The sequence below is a fragment of the Molothrus ater genome, chromosome 14 (assembly GCF_012460135.2).
Source record: "Molothrus ater isolate BHLD 08-10-18 breed brown headed cowbird chromosome 14, BPBGC_Mater_1.1, whole genome shotgun sequence".
Taxonomy (NCBI): domain Eukaryota; kingdom Metazoa; phylum Chordata; class Aves; order Passeriformes; family Icteridae; genus Molothrus; species Molothrus ater.
Window position 1 is genome coordinate 3213077 of NC_050491.2, and position 22184 is coordinate 3235260.

General features: G+C 44.7%; 1 protein-coding gene across 3 annotated transcripts in view; it reads left to right on the forward strand.

Moving 5' to 3' along the window:
* DCX (doublecortin) overlaps positions 1-21134 on the forward strand; it is an 82024-nt gene extending 60890 nt beyond the window's left edge. For 2 of the 3 annotated variants that reach the window (XM_036401926.2, XM_054516302.1), the window contains exons 5-7: positions 559-696; positions 6667-6761; positions 9116-21134. In XM_036401926.2, the coding sequence (XP_036257819.1) occupies positions 559-696; positions 6667-6761; positions 9116-9172 (290 nt within the window). In that variant the 3' untranslated portion in view covers positions 9173-21134. The remainder of the gene's footprint in view (positions 1-558; positions 697-6666; positions 6762-9115) is intronic. The other variant, XM_036401928.2, reaches the window with a different exon arrangement.
* Positions 21135-22184: the final 1050 nt, after the last annotated feature.

The following is a 22184-nucleotide window of genomic DNA, read 5'->3' on the forward strand; positions in this document are numbered from 1 at the left end:
AAGAAGAATGATAACAAAACCTTCTGTCTCGGACAGAGAGTCTGAGCCAGCTGACTGTGATTGGCCATTAATTAGAAACAACCACATGAGCCCAATCCCAGATGCACCTGTTGCATTCCACAGCAGCAGATAACCATTGGTTACATTTTGTTCCTGAGGCCTCTCAACTTCTCAGGAGGAAAGATCCTAAGGAAAGGATTTTTCATAAAAGATGTCTGTGACACAGGAGGGTTACAGCAAATTAACTGGATTTTCTTGAGTGTTCCCTCAGTCAGTGTTGGCCATTTTCATTGTGCTCAGGAGAGCCAAGGGAAGGGCAGAAAATGTTTGGTGGGAGCCAGCCTGACACCACAGAGCCTCAGCAGCTCCTCTAGAGGAGCAGAGCTGTTCTCTTTGCCCTCCCCTTGATGAGTCTCCTTTCAGCCCTGGAGAACAAGGGACCATATCAGCTTTTCCCTTGCCCTTGGGATTCCCTGCATCTCTCTGGGGAAGCAGGCACTGAGCTGCCATGGCTGTTCCACAGCAGGGCCATAACCAGGTGGGTCTGTGTTCCCCCAGAGTGCCGGGTGATGAAGGGGAGCCCAGCAGGTGCCACGGGCAGCAAATCCTCCCCCACCCCTCAGAAGAGCTCGGCCAAGAGCCCCGCGCCCATGCGCCGCAGCAAGTCCCCGGCCGATTCAGGTAACCACCAAGATGGTGAGTGATTGTTTCTTGGTGTCTGCCTTTCACTGTGCTCCAGGGAAAAGCACAAACTCCCTGTGCTTGCTAAGGAAACTCAGGTGTCTCTTGGAAACAAGGAGCTAATAAATATTGGGAAGGAATCTCCTGGTTGGTGAAGTGCGGTCGCGGCTTGAGGTTGTTCCAGCCATAGGCTCACAGCTCCTTCCCCAAAATGTTTTAAAAGAAGTTTCTGTTCCCCAGGCAGGAAATCAAGGCCCACAGTGCTCTTAGATGGTCCCTGCAGATACAGAGTGATTTAGGGTAACCTCCTGTGCAAAGCAAATGGTGATTATTGCACAGGTCAGGAGTGGCTCCTTGCAATCGTTATTTAAAGGAGACCAGTGACCTTGCAATTGCAGAACTGCTGATGGGCTTATTGATGGGACACTGAGACACTCATTCAGTAATGGAAGAGAGGGAAAATGGGAATCCTAATTTGCTGCAGCAGCTTGCACCATTTGAAATGGTTCCCTCCTTCTGCAGCAGCACCTGGGTTGGCAGAACACGTGGGGAGCTGCAGGGCTGTCAGTCCAAGGCTGGGCTGCATATTGCAGTAATTCTGGTAATTGTCAGTCTTTAGAGTCATGGAGAGTTTCTGGGGTTATGATTGATCTCTCACCTGCCTGCCTGTTCTGTTCCAAAGGAGAACCAGACATGGCCTCTGACTAAAATGGCCAAATCATCAATTAAACATGTCAGAGTTCCAGGAGAGCTTCACAGCTTGAGTTCAGGTGTCCCACACCATCAACACAGCTCATATAAACTAAAAATTCCTTTTCACCATCATGCTAACATGCTGCATATTGCATGGGAACATCACACAACAGCTGATCATCAGTAGAAATGGGATTATTAGTCAGAAAATTCTCTTGGCAGTCGTCAGAAGGATTTCCCCCAGGAAGCAGTTCATTTATTTAGGGTGTGTGGGTGTTCTTCAGCTACCTAAAGGGACAGTGTGAAACTGGTTGGCACATGCCAAGACTCTGTATTTTTTTAAAGAACATTTCTTTCTGAGGTGATTTTGCATTCATACAGTTTTTCTTCAAGATTCCATTGTTGGCTATTCTCAAACTCAGGCTTGCCATAATTTAACCATTTTCACAAGCCCAAATGCCTGCTGAAGCTGTGTAGGCACATTGAAGGCACAATGGGAAATGTGATTTACAAAACCCAGAAGTAACACTCAGTGATGTGGGAGTCAGCTCATGCATGAGCAGCTTTAAACCTTCTCCACAAGCATCAGGTGCTGAGTCCCACCAGAAGCAGAGCATAGATTTTAATATGAAATGGCAATTATTGTGTGCCTGATTTTAACTGATTGAGCGACTCCAGGCCCAGGATGGTGACTCATCTGATGAGCTTTAATGAACACACTTAGCAGAGCTTTTCAGGGGGGGATTAAAACAACCAGAAAAACTGAACAATAACCAGTTCCTGGAGTTAAGGTCAGTAATGAAGAGCAAATCAGGTTTCTTTAATCCATCCAGACAAGAGTCTTTCGTGCTTTCCTGTAATTTCAATAAAGGAAAAAATGGCACTTGTCCTGCTTAATGAGAATAAAAAGACTGAGCTCTTTTAGTACTGAAAAATAGAAGACTCTTGTTTTCTCAGGGCAGAGAGAAAAAGAATACTATTTTGTATTCTTGTATTGAACTGGTAATAAATTAAGTGGATTTACACATCTTTTAAGAACCAATATTTACATTTAGATGAGATTTTGGAGTTATCACATTCAAAAAGCAAAGAAAGCTGAATGAAGTCTGATTAATAAAAGATGATCTGACCTATTTTTTTCCCCCCCAGAATCTCTCCCATTTAATGTGTGAAACTATTTTAAAGCAGTTTTACTTCAAATATATGCAACATTTCTGCTGTGTGTTTGCTCTCCTACCCATTTGTACCTTTTGTCTTTGTTGCCTTTCCCTCTGCTGTGGTTGTCATGTGGAAACTCACGAGCGTTTCCTTGGTTTTGTGTTGTTTCTGTTCTTCCCAGCTCTTTTCTGTGCACGTTTCTGTATCCTATTCTCCCACCAAGGTCTCCAAGGCCATTGTGACATATCTGGGCACTGATGTCTGGGCAGGTTTGGAGGGGAATCTTTGGGTGAGAGGAGTCTGAGCCCACGTCCCAGTGAGCCTCACTGTGGAAAGCTCAATCCCTTTAGGCAGCCACAGCCCTTCAGTTCCCAGGATATCCAAAAAAGTGAGGTGGCAAATCCACAGAAGCAATTTAAACATTATTTTCTTGGCACAGCGCTTTTCTCTTACCATGCAGTCATTTAAATGAATGAATGAAAATTAAATGAATGAATGCAGAACAAAGAAGTGTGTCCCTGCTCCAAGGATGGGAACTCACCCCAATCCTTGTATTCCCAAGGGAAATCCTTTCTCCTTTCCCTCACTAACACCCAACCCATCTCTGTTCTTCCCAAGTAATGCCAGTGGATTTCTGGCAAAATTGGAGTTACAAAGCTTCTGTGTATATCTAACCTCAATCTTTCTTCCTAGGAGTCAGCTTTGCTAAAAGACCCAGCTCAGAGCAGTGAAATCCATACAAACCTCACCTGCAGGGCACCAGCCAATTCCTTCTCCTAACGTGGCAGAGGAAAACTGGGCATGAGGAGCCTCTGTGCTTCTGCTCTGATCCATGAGATCTAAATGGAGTAGGGTCAGCATGAAGTTTGGCAGAATTTCTTTAACAGACTGCTCCAATAAGGAGTCAGGCTGAGCAAAAGCCAGAGCTAAATCTCAGGGGAGAAATACAGGAGAGAAAATAATGATGTCATTTACCATTCTTTCTTTGTTATAAAAACTTGAATTTATCTTACACAAACTGACATGCCAAACAAGGGTTCAGTTGTATAAAAACATGTGTTGTGATGGGAGAGCTTATGATTATTAAAACCAGGACAGTCACAGGTACCTAAACTGAAATTTGAAAATGTCTTTGCCTTGATTTGGCCCGGGGAGAATATGAGCAGGGCTCTGAGGCTGCTGCAGGACCTTCATGTCTCAGTCCACTAATGGACAGAGGGACAAAAGCACATTCAGCAGGCAGCAGCAATTAGCAAACAGACCCAGAGTGTCCGTCTGTCCTGGCTGCAGGGCTGCTCCCAGGGGTCATTATGGATGAGTGTGTCCAAGGCAGCAGATGTCTGGGGAATGCCATGATGCCTCAGGTTTGGCTTTTCTATTTTTCACATTCTGTGCTGCTTTAGTGGGTGGGTCTGGGTTTCATATGAGGGGATGCTGAGCTCTGTGCACAGAGCAGGGGCACAAAACAATTCCTGCTCCAGCTGGGACCAAGGACAAATGATCCAAATCTCAGCCCAAGAGCACAAACACCGTGGGCTGAGAGAGAAAAACATCAAGGATGGGACTGCATGGGCTGAAGCTGGAATGGGACAATGAACTCTGGATCCAGAGCCCCAGTCATCCCAGCAAACCTAAGCAACACTCAGGGAACAATTCCATGTGAGAAAACTGCCTAAAAAGGGGCCTCAAAAAAGGCTGAAGAGGGACTTTTGACAAGGGCATAGAGTGATAGGACAAAGGGGAAATGGACTTAAGCCAAAGGAGGGCAGGCTTAGACATTAACAGGAAATTCTTTGCTGTGAGGGTGCTGAGGCCCTGGCACAGGTGCCCAGAGCAGCTGGGGCTGCCCCTGGATCCCTGGCAGTGCCCAAGGCCAGGCTGGACAGGGCTTGGAGCAGCCTGGGACAGGGGAAGGTGTCCTGCCATGGCAGGGGTGGAATGGGATGAGCTTTAAGATCCCTTCCAACCCAAACCTTTCTGTGATTCTAAAATACCTGTGGGGGAAGCAGACAGAGAATTCAGTCTCCCTGGATCTCTCATCTCAAATACGACAAGAATATTCTCCATCCTCCCTCTCATGTGCTGGACAAGTCTGATTTCTCTCCTGAGTACAAACTGCCTCGTGCACAGGGGGAGGTGAGGATCCTGTGGAAAAAAGGTGCACATGCTCCTTCAATTAAAGAATATTACAGATACACTTTAAGGTAAATCGATGTTGCAGAACAAATTCAATGCCATGAATAAGCCATAATGCACAAAGAATAAAATGGTGGAAAAACCCCAAAGAATTTAAAGGAAAGCTGGTTCTAAAGAACAGTTCCTGATAGCTGAGTGTAGGTGAGATCCTGAGCTACCCTAAATCAACAGCAGATTTTAGTGGAGCAGCAGTGTTATGCACCACCTGGGACCTGCTCTTTGCCTCCTGTTATTTTCTTGCATTTCAGTTCAAAGGAAATGCAGGCAGGTTTGCTTATGAGCACTATTCTTCATTAGCAGGCAGAGAAAATTAAACTGGGCTTCTTCATTGTTGCTCCCGCTGCAAAATTCTGCTGTCTTTGTAATGATATCCATCCATCTCATTCCATTTCTGATCTGGATGTCACATCTGGTTTTTTGTTGATGCTCATAAAATATTTACATGCCTGCTGTAGCACTTAAAACTCTCATTGTATTAGGGAATTTCTGTCCTGCCCTGCAGCAATCACATCCATTTTGCTGCACACTGGCTCTGCTGTTGTTCCAGTCTTGTTTGTGGAAAGGAAATTGGGGTTTCTTGCAGAGTTGTTAGGTGGCATTCTTCAGCTTAGGAAGGATCAGTGACAATTGGAGATAAAGAAAGAGGCATTTTAGAAATTGGAAATGGATTCTAGCTAATGGAGATTATATCAGTCCTCTTGTTCCCCACATTTTCTTTAATAGGAAACACAAATTCACTCAGTGAAATAAAACATAAAAGAGATCCAAGTTCTTTTTTACTGAATTGCCTTCATTATTTGGCATACAGTTATAAAGAACTCTACTTTTTTTTCCCACCAGCCTGGAGGGCAGCTCATTTTGTAGAGTGGCACAGCTCAGTGCAGGAGCCAGCAGGAAACAGCTCCTGCTTTTCCAGAACAGGTTTTTTCCCCTATCAATAAAGCATGGTTTGAGTAAGATAAGGAGGTGAAGTGTCACACTGTTCCCCAATTATCTATAAATCATTATTTCTTCCACCTTTTAAAAATATCCATTTCCTCACTTAGGTGCATTTGTGATAGGAAAAAAGCTGTGTGTGGTGAATAACCTTCTTCCAACAGAGTAGGAAGTGCATGGAAATGATGGATGTGAAGGCAGAGGACCCACACCACCATGAATTTGTTGCTTTAAGGTGCTGGCAGCTCCTCCTTTGTCCCAGGGCTTTGAGCACATGTTTCTTTTCATACCTGCTTGACCTCTGCCTTTGCTGCAAACCTGAGCTACTCCTGTTTCTGACAAGGAGGTAACAGAGGAGAGCACTGAGGTTTTCTGAGGCTTTAAAGTAAGAGTTGTGCTGGTTTGGCTCTTAAAAATACAACATTCACACATTTTGCTCTATGATACTTTATACACTTCTTCAGTCTCCTCCAGACACTCAAGTACTTGATGAATTTTAAGTAACTGATTTGTAGATTGAGCTGTCACAATTGAAAGCATAATTCCATCAGGCTCTTTGGTCACTTAATCCCACCCACAGCAAACTACATCCAGGGCATTCCATGCTGCTGTTTGTCTAATTTTTCATTTCTATAATTGACATCTCATCTTGCTTGGGTAGGATTCAGGATATCTTCAGCCTCTGGTTTCCAGTCATGCCCTTAAACAGTTTGAGAACACAGAAATTGTTTTTCTGGTGATATGTGCCTTGGATTGTCTTGGTGAGTATTTGTTGGGTGAAATATTGCTCCCTCAATTTATTTTGTATCTCACTGTATTTTGCAGCTGAAATCCTTGAGTTTTGTTTACAGCTATGCTGTTCACTTGGTTTGTTCTTTTTTTCCTCCTGCCTAACATGAATAAACCATGGTGTTAAATGTTTGGAGGCCTTCCATCTCCCCAAAGGAGCAAAGCCTTCCCCTTGCTTGCCTGATTTCCAGCTTGTGTCTTGTTTCCTGCCAGCCAACGGGACCTCCAGCAGCCAGCTGTCCACCCCCAAGTCCAAGCAGTCCCCGATCTCCACGCCCACCAGCCCCGGGAGCCTCCGCAAGCACAAGGTATTACGTTTCTTATACCTTACTACACCTCCTTCTGCCTCAGCCCCTCAGCTCTGGGGGACCCTGAAGTCATGGCCATATCCTCTGGGAAAATAACAACAACTCCTGGTGTTCAGACAGGGGAGTTTGGCCCTTTACCTGTAAAAGTTGTCCTTTAGGGCATGGTGGTGGGCAAAGAGCACTGGCCTGACTTGTCCTGGAGTTGATAATGTGTGCTGGAGACCATCCAGAGGTGGATGGAGAGAACTTAACCATGAGTTTGTACCACTGTTTCAAAAAATCATTGATGGATGTGGTTTCATGTCAACCCTCCTGGCCTGAAAAGCTTCAAGTGTTGGCAAATCAGGCCCATTAAAGAGCAGAAGCAACACAAATGTTACTGGAGCTCTCAGACATCACTTTAATGATGCTCCTGAAGAATTTAAGTTTTTTTTAAATTATTTAAGGCCATGCCCTGTTTTACAGGAAGCAGGTGATTCTTACAGCTGGTGTGGTAATTGTGTTGTGGAACAGGCCAACAGGTAGCACAGCATCCTGGCAGGGACCAGGAAACCTGTGCTGGCTCATGGATAATTCATGTATTGATTTATTTAAAAGGTACAGCAGCTGTCACAGCTTTTTCAGTTCCTGTTATTCAGGGCCACTCTGTGCTGAGTTCTGACTTTCATTTCTGTGGGCCTTTGCATTTCTGGAATAGCCACAATGCTGCTTCCAACAGTTTTCACTTGATACGGGAATTGGAGCTTGGGCACAAAAGTGGGTGAGAGAGGAAGTCAGGGGGGTTTCTCCTTAGTAAAACAGAATGCACCTCTCAGCCTGACTCTGAAAGCATTGACTCAAAGATTTTGAAGAGTAATTTAAAAATGCTGGTGATGCTGAGGTTTTTCAGTCAGCAGCCACGTGGAACCCACCATGGGGCAGCTTGCAGGGGTTGAACCAATTCTGTTTAACAAAGGCATAGCTGAATCCAAATGAAAACTGTGTTTTCCTCAGGTCCTCACTCTGCTCTCAGCTGCTCAGTCTAAGTTTGAGAAAACACACCAAATTTAACACAATGTGTCCAGATTTATTGTTCATTTATAATTGAAGACAGAATCTGGCCCATGGTCTGAGTTCATCAGTCGAGCAGAAGTAATGCTGCAAACTGCATCCTTTGCTTCAGCATTAGGAACAATAAATATTTTCCAAACTTTCCATCTCATTGAGAACTTTGGAGGTGAGGATTTGTTCCTTGGTCAAGACACAGTAAAACTCACCTTTTTAATGCTTTATGTATGTTTGCAGCTGGCTGATTTATGACCTTTCCAGTGCAGCCCTGAGACCATTTGTAATAGATGGTGACTGCTGAGGGCAAAGCCAACCCAGCTATGATTTTCTCCACTAAGTTAGGCCAATCAGCAAACACAAATTCAGCATTTTAGGTTACCAGAATATTCATGCATCATTGTCTTTCTTCCAGGAGCAATTTCCTGCTTATGATGAAATCACTTTTCTTTTTTCCCCTTAAAGCTCAAGTGATAAATGCTTAGGTTGAGCTCACCACAAAGTCCTATTTTACCTCTTCTTATATCAAGATTTCTGTGAATTTCCTTCCTGAATATTTCGGTTTTTCTTCATTTTGCTCAGTTATTACCTGTGTGTGGGTCAGAGCTCAAAAAGATTCCAGGAGAACTCTTGAGCTCATTCCTGTACCTTGTCCCACACTGGACTTTAAACGAGTGGAATAAAATGGTTACCCCAGAAAGGGACACTGGAAAAGCTTTATATTGAGCATTTGATCCAAATAACAAACTTGGGATTATTTTATTAACCTTTCCAACTGATTGTAAGTTACTTTAAAATAAAGAATAAACCATGGAACACGTGATTTTCCTGGAGATTTGTCCTGAGGGCAGCTGTCAAACCAAGGTAAGACTCTTACTGTGGACTTAGGTTTAAAGAGGTGTGTTTAAGGCACGATGCTGCTCTTTCATGCATGTGCTGGAAATGCCATGTTGATCCAGAACAATAAAAAAAACATTTCTGAAACTTATCCCTGAATAGTCATCAGGAACAGAGATGCACTTGCTGGAATGGCCACATTGATCCAGAACAATAAAAAACCCCTGAAACTCATCCCTGACCAATCATCAGGAGCAGAGATGCTCTTGCTCCTCTGTGCAAGGAGCCTGCCTTGGTTTTAGCCTGTTGCTCCCTGGATTCTGGTGATCCCAGCCCAGTCACCAGCGCACTCCACCCTCTGGAATGTGAATTTCAGCCTCTGGGCTGCCCAGAGCCACTCAGCTGCTTCCCTTTGCGTGGCCAAGGGTGGGAGCTGATGGTGAGGGTTAACATTTTCTCTTTTCTCCCTACAGGACTTGTACCTGCCTCTGTCTTTGGATGACTCGGATTCCCTGGGAGACTCCATGTAGAGTGAGATGTCCACGTTGCATTTGGGATACAGCAAAGTACCTCTGCCACACAAGCAGATCGGTGACTGGTGCTTTCAAGTCAAAGGACACACAGTTAAATGTCGTTTTTGTTCTGTGATTTCTCCTCTCTGTGCCACAAACCAACACCTGCCAGTCTATAGAGATAGAGGGATACCATTCTTCTTAGTCACAGGGGTGCAAAATGGGCATTGTGAGAAATTTGGGGCCTCCGTGCCAAGGATTCCGTGCATTTCCCATTTTCTTCTGTTGTTTCTTCTGCTGCTGCAACCATGTGGTTTTCCTGGTGTTAGTAAAGTAGCTCCCCTGGAGGTGTGCAAATGGAGCCCTTGCTGAGCAGTTTGCAGGCTGGAGCAGGGCAGATGATGTTCTCCACCTGTGCAAACTGCCAGCTCACCTGCTCCTCATTCACAGCCCCAGTTTTGGCACCTGCATTCTAAAGAGTCTTGGTTTTATTGTGGAGAGCAGGAAGGGAATTTCTAGTTGGATGCTTAATATGCCAGCAGAAGCTTGGATGAGATTAGGAATGATTGTGTCAGATGCTAAGTAAGGTTAGTACAATAATTCTAATTATTCAAATATTGTTTGGGATTTTTTTAATAATTAAGTAAAAAACCCCCATAAATCAGCTGAGTTATCTGGTGTAGAACATCTTCCACATGCAATGCTGCTAGCTGGTAACAAATATTTATACCTCCCCTATGGTATCTCTCTATCTCTGTTTGTAACAGTAATGCCTTGTGAACAGCCAACACTGAAAACACTGTGAGAATTTGTTTTCAGGTTTGACACCCTATAGGTCACTTTTTATAGCAAAAAAATCAATACACTTTTTATAAAGGAAAACCTTTTATCTGTGTTTTGGGAGTAAGGATTCAAGCTCCTTCTTTTTTATAAAAGCTGGTAATTTTCTTTTGTTTAAAAAACACGTTCAGAAAAAAAAAAGTACAAAAAAAACCAACCACAACTGCAGAACAATAATAACAGCAACTCAGTTTAGAAATCTTGTCATCACTGCCAAAACAGACACGTGTAGGGGGGAAAAAATGGTCAATTCAAAATATTGAATGTTTTGATAGTTTTTGTAATGTTTAAGACTACGTATTTGGTTTTTTACACTTCAGTATTCCTAACTATGGCCAGATTCTCTACTTATATAACAAATGAAGTTTTGTGGTGTTCTAAAAACCTGTATTTTAAGAAACTCTTCTATCTGAGAAAAACAAACTCGCTGTATTTAGAGAAGCTTTTGCTTTTATTAATCAGTAATGCCTCCTCCAGAATGCAAAGTTCATCTCCTCACGCAGGCCTGGTGGTTTTTACTGCGCCAAAGCTTCGTCCTAGGCCAGCTGCCACTGCCTCCCTCCCTCATGGAATAAGCTTTGATGAAACTGATTCTTGCAGAACTTTACCTAAATGAAATCTGTGCAATCAAGCCTTTCTTTGTTGCTCTATTTGCTTTTTTTTTCCTTTTTTTTCCAACATAGACACCTACTCCCTGTTGCCTTGCAACCCCTTGTGGTTAGGATGGATTTCATCCTTGTGATGTTTGATGCTCCATGAATGCTGGGCTGTTCCCAAAGCCACTCCACGTTTTGTTTGCTTGCATTGCTGGGATGAAACAATCTGTGCAGGCTGCATCTTTCGAGGCTCGTGTGATCATACTTATAATGCAACTTTTTAAAATAGATTCATCAGAGAGAGGCCAGGATTGGGAATTGTCAAGGGGTCAGAGTTATCATGCACCAAATTTGCACCCAGTAGTCTTAGTGCATGATCATTTACAGCCAGAGTTTTGCACAAGGAGCCATTTGTTCTCACTGATAGCTTCATTTGATTGAATAACTCTCTGACTGCACAACTGCTAAATGGTCATTTTAAATATTGTAAATAGAATCCTGGGGTTAGTTCACAGGCTAAGGGCTCGTTGAGGGTTTGTGGGGGGAAGGATGGTGCTGTGGACAAAGCTTGGGTGCAGCAGTCAGCACACCTCTAAGCCCTTGGCATTGCTGAATTTTGTGTCTGAATGGGAGCAGGTCTCTGAGTAACCCTGTGCCTCAATCTGTCTGTCTGTCCCTGCAGGGACAGCTCTGTTCTACCTCACTGGGGGTTGTGAGGCCAAGTGTTGGTTAACATTTGTCAAGTGCTTTCAGATCCTCTAACAGAAGGTGCTGAAATATTCTGGGTGCAGATTTGGTTATGGGTGCTAATTTTTGGCTGTTTAATCCTGTGAGTGCTACTGTAGAAGCTGGTCATGAGCAAAAAGGACTTTTTTAAGCATAAGGATGTCAAAGGCCTTGGTTATGCTAATTACAATATTATTCATCAGAGCTTTTGTCTTAGGGAAAGCTTTAGTGGGACAGACTACTTAACATGCTTTTACCCTCTCCTCTGTTCTGCTGGTGGAAATCCCAGAGTCCCTCCTGAGTCTCTGCCTCTCCAGGGACCCTGAGCAGTCACCACGGATGGACTGGAACTACAGTCCAGGCTGTTGTCACACTGTGACAGAGGCCATTCCTGTCACAGTCAGGGTGAGCCTGTCCTGCCACCTTTCCTCAGACAGACCAGGAGACCAGCCATGCAGTCCCACCCAGGTTCTCATGCTGCTCAGTGCAGGATGCTCACCACAGATCCAGCAGGAAACCCAAATCTGGGCTGCTCTCTGCTCAGCAGCCTGAGCTGCTGGAGCCGCTGGTGGAAAGGAATCTGGGAGATGCTCTCACCCAGTTTGTGTAAGAGAAAGCAGGATCCCAAGGGAGGAATGATGCTTTGTTTGGATGGTTGTTGGGCAGGGCTTCCTTTCCTTCCTGCCAGAAGCTCTGTTTGGTTATTTGGAGATGCTTTTCCTGGTGGAGCATCACTGAGGAATCACTGAGCTCTTCCTCCTGAGCTGCACCTGGTGACACATCTCAGACCTGATCCTGCCAGCTCTCCCTTGGGAATGCGGCTTTGTTTGCATGAGGATCATCCTGTGGTGGGGCTGAGCCCAGCAATTCCTTCAGGGAATTAGGGGGACCTTGAAAAGGCCTAAAAGGATTAGAATTAATTGTTCAGTGGGAAAAATAGCCATTCAAACCAGCAGAAGCCACAAAGAAAACAGGGTATGAGGTCAGACTCCCAAGTTTTAGGAAGCAATTTTCTGGGTAGAAATGCCTGGGCAGTGGAAGTCAGTGAGCATTTCAGCTGTAGCATAGAGTGAAGTCTGTATTAATGCCAATATTGCATGAGTTCTTGTACAGAAATGCATGTGGAATGTTACATACATTCAGAACTAGTTACCTTTGGCTTTGTAGGATCCCTCATCTAGATTTGAATACTAAGAGAAACAGTGCACAGGCATCAGACCTTAGTTACTGAAACAGAAGAGCAGCTGTGATTCAGGAAAAAACCTAAAAGCTTAAATTTTAGCAAGTGCTTTACTCCTGCTGACTTTTCACGAGATTAAGCTTGGATTTGGTCAGAAAGCTTTCCTGAACTGCTGTGAATTAGTAATTACTTCCAATTTACTATGGCAATTCCAGACCCTGTGAGATCCTGGAGCAGATGATAGTAATTCCACTATATACTCCACAGTTCACCTTTCATATTGATTTTTTTTTTTACATTTACAAGCACATAAACTCCACATGATATGAGGATTTGCCATATTAATTCTGCTATAAAAACCCTGTCTAATTTGCCTCATGAGGCTGCCTTTAGTGCTTTCAGAGACTAATTGAATCACTGAGACTATATTGTTTTAAAACAATACAGTATTTAAAAACAAATTGGAGAAACTCTTAAAATAGCAGGGCTTTGTTTCTTTGAAATCTGTCTTTATTCAGAATAATTTAGCAAATTTGCATATTAAGATCCCTGTTTCAGACACAGTCATTAAGAAGGAATAGTACATACAGAAGGGTTTAGCATTTTTACACTCAGGTGATGGTCTTGACTGTAGAAGATGAGAGGAATGCAGCAAAACCTTCAGCCTTGGGATTTTTATCACTTGTAAAGCATTTATAATCCTGAAGTTTCTGGTTTAAAGCCTCATCTGGTGTATGATTTGGAGCTAGTTCAGTTCCACCAGCTAAATATCTTGAAGTGATTTGGAAAGAGTTTGATAATGAGATTTTACTTTGCGGTGGGAGTTGGAAGCAGCTTCTCCCTACCACTGTCTGTGTTTCCAATATCTGCACATTATTTATTGTCTTCTCAGGAGTTAGAAACCTTAATTACGTTATTTCCATCGATAATAGAATAATCCTGCTTAGAAAACAACTTCCACATCTCTCTCACCCTCAGCTAACACACGTGTAGGCATACAGAAATCCACACACTTGGTCGAGCTGCCATTTCTCTCTCATCTGCTTGTTCAGTACTTTTGAAGGGGAAAAAAAGGAGGCAGAACCAAAACCTGTGGCAAACAGCAAAGCAGGGTCACACCCAGGCATTTCCAATGGGAAGCAAGGGCATTAAAGTGTTCGTTTCTCCTTATCCACATGGAGAACATTTCCTGGGATGCCTTTTCATGCCTTTGAGGTCAGTGCTGCTCTTCCTGCTGCTTCCCAGCACAGCGTGTGGGAGTGCTCTGGGATTCCAGGCTGGATCCCTACCCAGACACTGTTCCAGGGACAGCCATCCCTGGAAGTGACATCTTCTCTGCAGGGGCCCAGTGTGGATTTTGCAGCCTGAGCCTTCCCCAGCGTGCTGAGAGCACTGCAGTGATTTTGTTGCTGACCTCCGTGGTGCCCCACAGTCATGCAAAGCAACCAAGAGTTCTCTTCCACTGTAGTAGAGGCAGAATCATTTTTAGAGAAAGGGATAAAAGATAGCCAAGTGAAGTAGATATAAAATTAGCCTAGAAAGTGTCTCCTCAAGCTAAGACAATCCATAACCAGAGAAAAGCTCTGTAGAGGTGTGTGTTTGCCACACACCAGGTGCTGATCATGACCACAATGGAATAAAACAGCTTTTGTTTCCTTGTGGTGACTTAGGCTCCAGGTCAATTTTCTGGTTGCTGATGGAAGCAGGCTGGGACAGTGTTTGGGACTGGTGAGGTTCTTTGTAGAAGCAAATGGATGGCATGAGATAAGGATCTTTTTTCTGTGTATCTAAAGAGTCAGGCCAGTCCTTACAACAGGACAAGTGCTTTACACAAGACACCTGGAAGGGATCCAGCTGGAACCCCACCCTGGTGTGATGAGAGCAGGAAGGTGAAGACTTTAAGTGCCTTCTAACATCCCCTGGGCCTCAGAAGCAGGACTGTGCATGTGCCCAGCAAGGCCTGGGGTTCAATGGCCTTGACCAAAGGAGACAGGGCACACTTGAATTCTCGAGGTATGAAACCCATCTCAAATATTGCTGTCTCCAGAACCACAGAATTCTCCTGGCTGTCCCATCTGCATGAATCTGAGCCTCTCCACAGTATCTCAGGAAATGTTAAAGCTGAGTCTTGTGTCTCACAGCTGCTCCTCACTGTGGAGTGAACAGGGCTGGGTTCTGCTGCAGCGGTGGTTGATTCTGCTGTTCAGATGTTCTTCATCCTCCTCCTCTGCTCCTGGCTCGAGAGCTGCTCTCTCCTGGTGCCTGCAGGTGAAAGGCTGGGAGCAGCAATGTACAGACCCCCCTTTGCTTTGTTTTGTTTCCTCTGGAACAGTTCTAGTCAGTGATGACGGAAGGTCTGAGGCCAAGGTGACAAAGCCATGTTTTAACAGGGAGAGGGGAGATTTTCAGGGAATATAAAGTAGGTGGATGGAAAGGGTTTTTCCAGCAATGCCATTGCACAGCTGCTCTGATAGGATCCCAGCTGCAGAGCATGGTGTGAGTGCTACACCTGCAGAGGAAAATGTGCAGTTTTGGGGTCACAGACCACTACCCATCCCTTGGGACATTGCTTAGAGGAGGTTAAACACACCAACACCTATTTTTGGCCAACAGATGAGCTTCTGGGCAAATGAGAATCAAACCTAGTGGATTCAGCAGTGGGTTTCAGAGCTGTTGGGGTGTGGCACACTCTGGACAGATCACTTCTCCTTGTGCCAGTGCACAGGGGGCTGGTCCCAATACTTCCCTCCACCTGTAGGGTGCTTTGAGATAAGCTGATACAAAGAGCTTGATTTTAAAATGTATTCATTGCTCAGCAAAGTCTGAACACGTTACAGAAGCAAACAGGCAACTCTCTCACAGAACTCTGGCTCCCTCAAAACTCTGCTGTAAAAATGTTTAAGTATTTCAGTCATGGGGAAAGAAAGACACCTCATTTTTAGTTCCCCATTGAAACCATGGGGGAGCCAGCAACAGCCCTGGGAGGAAGGAGGTACCCTCATCCAGCAGCCCCTTTCTCTCCTGCCTGATACAGCCCCTACTGCCCCTCTTTTTGTTAGATGTACGTGCACATACCAGGGCAATTCGTGCTAGTAGTCAAAATATGGGGCTTCTGTTTACAAACAGTGATTAAGTCTAATTATTTCAGTGGCTTTCTACCAAGAAAACAGTGGGCCAGGTGTTGAAAACCTTCTTGTTTAGAAAGTGTTCATGGTCTACATGGGAGAGAGCAGCGTCCTTGCTTAGTGCACCTGAACTCTCCTCCTGTGACTCTTGCTCTTTGTCTCCCTGAACTCAGGGCTCTTGAGCCAGTTTGGAGTTTCCCTAGGTCTGACTGTTTATCACTCAAACTGAAGAAAAAGGAGGATGCCCAAAGGGAATTAACAAATCTTGGCAGTAATTAATCTGTCAGCTGGAAAAGAGAAAGCTGGCATCATCAGGGAAGATGGCATGATGGAAAACACAGGGAATGAAGGGAGAAGCCTGGTCCTTGGAGGAATGGTGGGGGGTGTTTGTTAGGAGGTAGGTGCTGAGTCATGAAATGAGCTGGAGCTTCAGAGAAAATCCAGTGGCAGGGAGAGCACTGGACATGTCAGTGCCACTGATGTGTGGGAACAATGAAAGACAAAAGGCAAGAAATTCCAGGGACAAAGAAAGAAGGAGACTGGGGCTAGCTGAGGATCTGTGGCTCGGTGTGGACAGAAGAGCAGCAGCAGCTCCTGGCTGTTTGTTGAGAGTTGTGTCCCTGCAGGTACCTAGGCCAGGGCATGGTGTCTGTCCACAGCAGTGTCTGTCCCTCTCCCCTTGGCAGAAATAAGGCCAAACCTGGCTGCAGGCAGGAGGACCTGGTGTGGAGCTCCTTCCCTGCTGCTGTTTAGTGTGACTGTGTTCACAGGGGTCTCAGGTTGAGGGAAGAGACGAGGATTTGACTCCATGTTTCAGAAGGCTTGATTTATTATTTTATCATATATATTACATCAAAACTATACTAAGAGAATAGAAGAAAAGGTTTCAACAGAAGGCTGGCTAAGCTAAGAATAGAATCAGAAAGAATGATAACAAAGGTTTGTGGCTCAGACAGTCCGAGCCAGCTGACTGTGATTGGCCATTAATTAGAAACAACCACATGAGCCCAATCCCAGATGCACCTGTTGCATTCCACAGCAGCAGATAACCATTGGTTACATTTTGTTCCTGAGGCCTCTCAGCTTCTCAGGAGGAAAAAATCCTAAGGAAAGGATTTTTCATAAGAGATGCCTGTGACAGTTTAGCTCTGCTGCCAGCACGTGCCATCCCTCAGGGGGAGAAGGAAGATCCAGGTTTATTTACACTGCTCCCTGGGTCAGATCAGAAACAGCAATCACTGATCAGCCTGCCCTGGCCTGGAGAGGACAGACCTGGCACTCTGGGGGATGTATGAGAATAATGAGGGCACCTGAGAGCCTCCCACCCCCTCCCACAGGGCTCAGCCAACTCTGGGAAAGGGGGCAGCCAGGGTGAAAAGGCAGCACAGACTCCTCAGGGAGGGTGTGCTGTGTGGGCACAGAGCTGATGCTGATCTTGCCCAGGAAATGCCCAGCCCCTGTGTGAGAGCTGCTGCAGCCACACAGCCATGGGAACTCTGCGCTGAACAAGGGCACCTGTGTTTGCACTGCTTTTCTCATGAGATCTTTTTCCTAAATTCAGTTGAGTTGCTCATGAATTTAATCCTAAACCACAAAATAACTGACTCATCCAAACACTTTTTTGCTCTACAGTCTCAGATTATTTATTTTGTTGCATAAAGATTGCATCTCTTCTATTTCCATAAATTCTCAGACACTCAATATAATGCAAGCAGAACCCAATACACCTAATTTTCTGCTGCTTTAACCAGGCAGAAGCTCCTCTGTAATTAATTTATGAATCTATCTGGTCCAAGGTTGGTCTCCTGTTTCAAAGATTGATTGCAGTTGATAATTCTTGTGTGATTGATTACTTGAGTGCAGATTCAGTTTCCTGGGTGACAGCTGCAGCCTTTGCAGAGAAAACCTCACTGACCCCAGTTATCAAGTGATCTCTTGTATGGACCTTGAATAGCAAGTTATAGATGGGAGATATTTTGTATAGTTGAATTATAGTTACTGATAAAGCTGAAATAGTTTGCTGAAATACATTACAAGTTTTAGAATTGAAAATTAAACAAGGAACCTCAGCAAATCAGGGCCTCCTCCATATTTTTTGCTCCTAAAGAGTGTTGACTTTATCTCACTTCACTCTCACTCGGTCTACCAATAGACATGCCCTGAGCCCAGCAGGTTTATGGGACTAGAAGTAGTATTTCTATTTTTACCAGTATTTTTCTACTCTAGTCCCAGCTAGTACCAGGCAGAACAGAGATTTGTGGTTGGCTTGGTTTTTAGAGAAAAGCATTGCCAAATGCCTCTGAAATAAAAAGGAAGGTTGGGGTCATTTCAGGTGACTCATCTAAACTCAAGGCTGCTTTTGAATTTTATCCAAGCTGGTTCTTCCATCTCTCTTTGCAAGAGTTATTGATAGGAAGTGGAGCTAAATTGGAGTCACATTTGCACAGGGGGGGTTGTTGCAGAGCACTGGGACTCACCTGGCGCGTGCAGGCAGGATGGAACACGGTGGTGGCACCAGGTCAGGGAGAGCCAGAACCAAACCCTGGCTCTGGGAAACCCATGCAGAGGCTCAGACTTGGGAAATACCTGTAAGGGACCAAAGGATTCCAACCTTGGGTCCAGGCCCAGTTCTTAACGTGACAAATTCTATTTTCAGAGAATCCCTGAGAAACATTTTGTGGGGTTTATTTTTGTTGTTGTTTGGGGTTTTGGGGTATGTTGGTGGAGTATTTTGTCTTTTTTTTTAAATTACAGCATGGCTGCTTTTCTCTATCTGCTTCCAGCCACTGCAGAGCATGTATGGATGGACTTGTAATTCACTTTCCTCAGCAGGTGGCAGGTGAAATCCTGTGATATTCTGTTTCCCTCTCATGCTGACCATACAGTCACAGGGGGGTTGCAGAACACACAGCTTTATTTCCTTTCTCTCCCTCTCTTTAAGACAGAGGAGCTTTTTCCAGATTTAGTGTGATGTCTAATGATGCATTTGCCTAAAAAGAAGAATGTCTAGGGAATTAATTGCACTTAATTGGTGTTTTTAGATATGGTGAAGCAGGAGTATTGAATGTAAGAACAAGGAAGCCTGTGAGTTATAATTACATGCTGAATTCTGACATGTGAAATTGTTGTTAGTTTGCTTCTTATTTAAATGATGGGTGATCCAAGCAGCTTGAGCACCATGGCAATCCTAGTACAGCTGTGATTAGCAATTAGAAGACACCCAGGGTCTTTTGGAAAGAGGAAACCCGTCTAGCCAAAACTCTTCTGTTCTCTGAAATGACACATTCCCCTCCATAATTCTCTGGATTTTTGACACAGTCTAGTCTGGAAGCACAGGAAAGGAGGATCAGCCTGCTGGCTTTGCTGTCACTAGCCTTTGTCTGCTTTCTCAGTAACAAATCCTGTCCCAAGCTGAGGTGAGCAGCCTCAGCCTGAGCTCCTCACGCTGCTCTTGCCTGGGGAGCAGGAGCTGCCTCTGCTCAGGACCCTGTGGCTCCCAGAGCTGCAGAGCCACCACCCAGCACTGCTGAGGGAGGGAATGTGCAGCTGAACTGGCACCTGATGGTGGATTACTGTCTCAGACCATGCATTGAGTTCGTATGATTTCCTCATTAACGACAAAGCTGCAATATAATATAATAAAACTGAGAGGCCACGATGGATTTTCTCTTGTGGTTCAGAGGGTGGGGGTTGGAGGGGCAGCTGGGTTTAAAGTTTAGCTGGTATACTTTAAACTCTGTGTACATAACCTTGGAGGACACGGGGGTGGGAAGGGGTCTGTGGTTATTTTGGTGGGATTGGTAAACTTCAGGATGTTTTTGTTTAAAGAGTAAGGTATTTAATTAATGACATTGTACAAAGAATTATTAATTTAAATTGTGCTTTTGTTCTCCTACCCCAGACCTGTCTAACCTTTCTTTTTGGCAAGCCTGCAGCAATGCTGATCATGTTGACTTTTGTACCTTGGGGGAGTGTGTGGAAGGGGAGGGGAAATGCTTTTCTCTTCAGACAAATAACGTTGCCCATAGTTAACTTCCTGCTTGGATATGTACCTTGAATTCCCTTTATGCTGAATTTTTATGTGAAGGTCTCTTCAAAGGGACAGAACAAGCAGAGGTTATTCCAAAAGATCTCAACTGTATCATCTTGTAATATATTGCAGCTTTATGCCAATGATTCCTTGCTTACCTGTACACAATCCATGCATGTTTTGAACTAATTTTGCATTCTCCATTTGTGGTGAGTTACTTAGCATTTTAACCACCTTTTGTGCCATTCAACTTGTACAGAAAACATTTTTATTGATGTTTTAAAGGGAGGGGGAAGAAAATAAAAAGACCCCTTCTGCTCTCTAGTTGTAGGTAGAACTCAGTTACTTAGCAAACAGATGTAGATGAGTGGTTGTAGTGTTAGAAATGTTGGCTTGCTCGTGAACAAGCTCTTGAGAGTAAATGCATGGTCCTGTACCTCTCTTTTCTTAATTAGCTCTTCCTTTCCTCCTGGAAAGATTCTCTCTCTCTCCCTCTCTCTTACTCTGTCTTTGTCTCTCTCTCTCTCTCTCTCTCTCTCTCTCGTGGTTGTAAAGTACAGATTTGGGCATAAATAAAACAATAAACGACCAGGTTTGAAAAGCAGTTCTCAACAGGTTCTCTCGGGGAACGTACTTCTCGCAGTGCCTTGCCTTGGCACGTTGATCAGATCCACCTTGCAGGATACAGCAGGAGGAGATCAGTCCCCAGTGCCTCTGCCCGAGCTGGGAGCAGGTGCAGCCTTTGGAGGGTTGGCTCTGCTGGAGGGTGAGGTGCTGCTGGGCCGCTGCAGCTGAGGCAAGAGGCACGAGCGGCGTTGGCCGTGGCCTCCACTCCTGCTGGGGTGCTGGGGTTGTCCCTGGGACTCGTCCCACGGCCCCTGATTTGCGGAGTTTGCACACGCTTTTGATTTTCCTGGATACACAGCAAGGGGGTGGGGATGGGATATGGGAATTATGTTGTTGGGGGGGTCTGTAAACAACTCCTTCTCCACACTCCTGAGCTCTGAGTTGAGCACAAGGGGCTTCTTGTTTATTAGCTGTGGTTCTGTTGGCAGTGAAAGACAAAAAAATGGGCAAAGTCTTGGAAAAGATGGGGTCACACACAAAGACGCATTTTGTAAGAAATGGACTTAAAGAAACCCCAAAAAGCCGTGCCACGAAATCACAAAGTGTACCTAGATCCACACCTCTATTCCCTATGGCTCTTCTCCCTTAACAGAATTTCCTTTTGTCAGAAGATTTGACTAGGAAAAAATTCCATTTTTGTGAGGTGTTGTGAACTGTTTTTACTACTTGTAATAACCATCCCGGGTCTGAGTATTCTTGTAATGCAATGCCATGCAGCAGAGAACCTGTCCACTTTATAGCTTTGCTCTCAATATTTGTTACTCATTGTTTTCTCATCTAAATGTACATTTGCAAGATGTGTGTAATGTCATTTTCAAAAAATAAAATTTGGTTTCAATATCTAGGCCGATGAAAACCTTTCTGAGGCTTTTATTTGTTGAGTGTGTGTTGACTGTGACTTGTGAATTATAGAACACTCATTCATTGTGATACCTCAGCTTTCCCAAATCTACCCCACTTGTATAAATGCAGAAAAAAAAAAAGAGGCTGGGGATGGAATTTGATGCCCCTGAATTAATTAAGATACAAATCTGCCTGACTGAAGCAGCCCAACCTGTGCAGGACCCATCCTTTTGCCTAAAGGGATGAGCTCTGTGCGGGTCCCACTCTGGGAGAAAAGGGGAAAATAAGGGCAGCTCTTTCCCTGTGTGAGCACTGCAGATCAAACTGCGGATTCAGAGCAGCAAATGTGGCCCCCATCTGAACTCTGCCCTGGCATCCAGAGCCTGGGCAAGGCCCGTGCAGTCCCACATGAGTTTGGGGAAGTTTGGTGAGATTTGAGAGCTGCACTGTGTTTGTCCTGCCTTCCCACACAGGCCTGAAAAAGCTCCAAGTTTTCCCTTCCCAGCCTCTCTGTCAGAACCACAGTGAGGACAAAAGCTTTCCTCCCTGTGAGCCCTGAGAAATGACAATAAAGCTTGGGCCACCAACCCATCGCCCCTCTTGGCAAAGTGCTGGCACCCACTTGTGTCTGGACAGCCAGAGCAGCACAGACAGTGCAGTTCTGTTTGCAGGGAAGGGCCACGAGGAAAAAAAAAATGCAGTTCCCATCATGAAACCAGGAGAAAACCACACTCAGGGCAGCCTTTATGTGAATGTGCATGGGCTGAAACTGAAGGAAATGTTATCAGAAAAGCAGAACGAGTGCTTTAGAAAACTCTCTGCTTGTGTCCCTGTGCACTCGAGGAGCCAACAATAAAGCAGCCTGATGTCTCATTCAGGGGCTGTGTGCTGGATCAGGTCAATAAAATCCTGGAGGAAGTGCTCCTGCCCATGCAAAATGTTCTGAAAAACCTGCTGTGTGCATCTATCACAGCTATTCCAGGGACTCTGGAGAGAGAGTTAAAAGGAAATCTAAATGCTGGTAGTGTGGCACCCCCAACCAGCACTGCAAGCCATTGGAAAT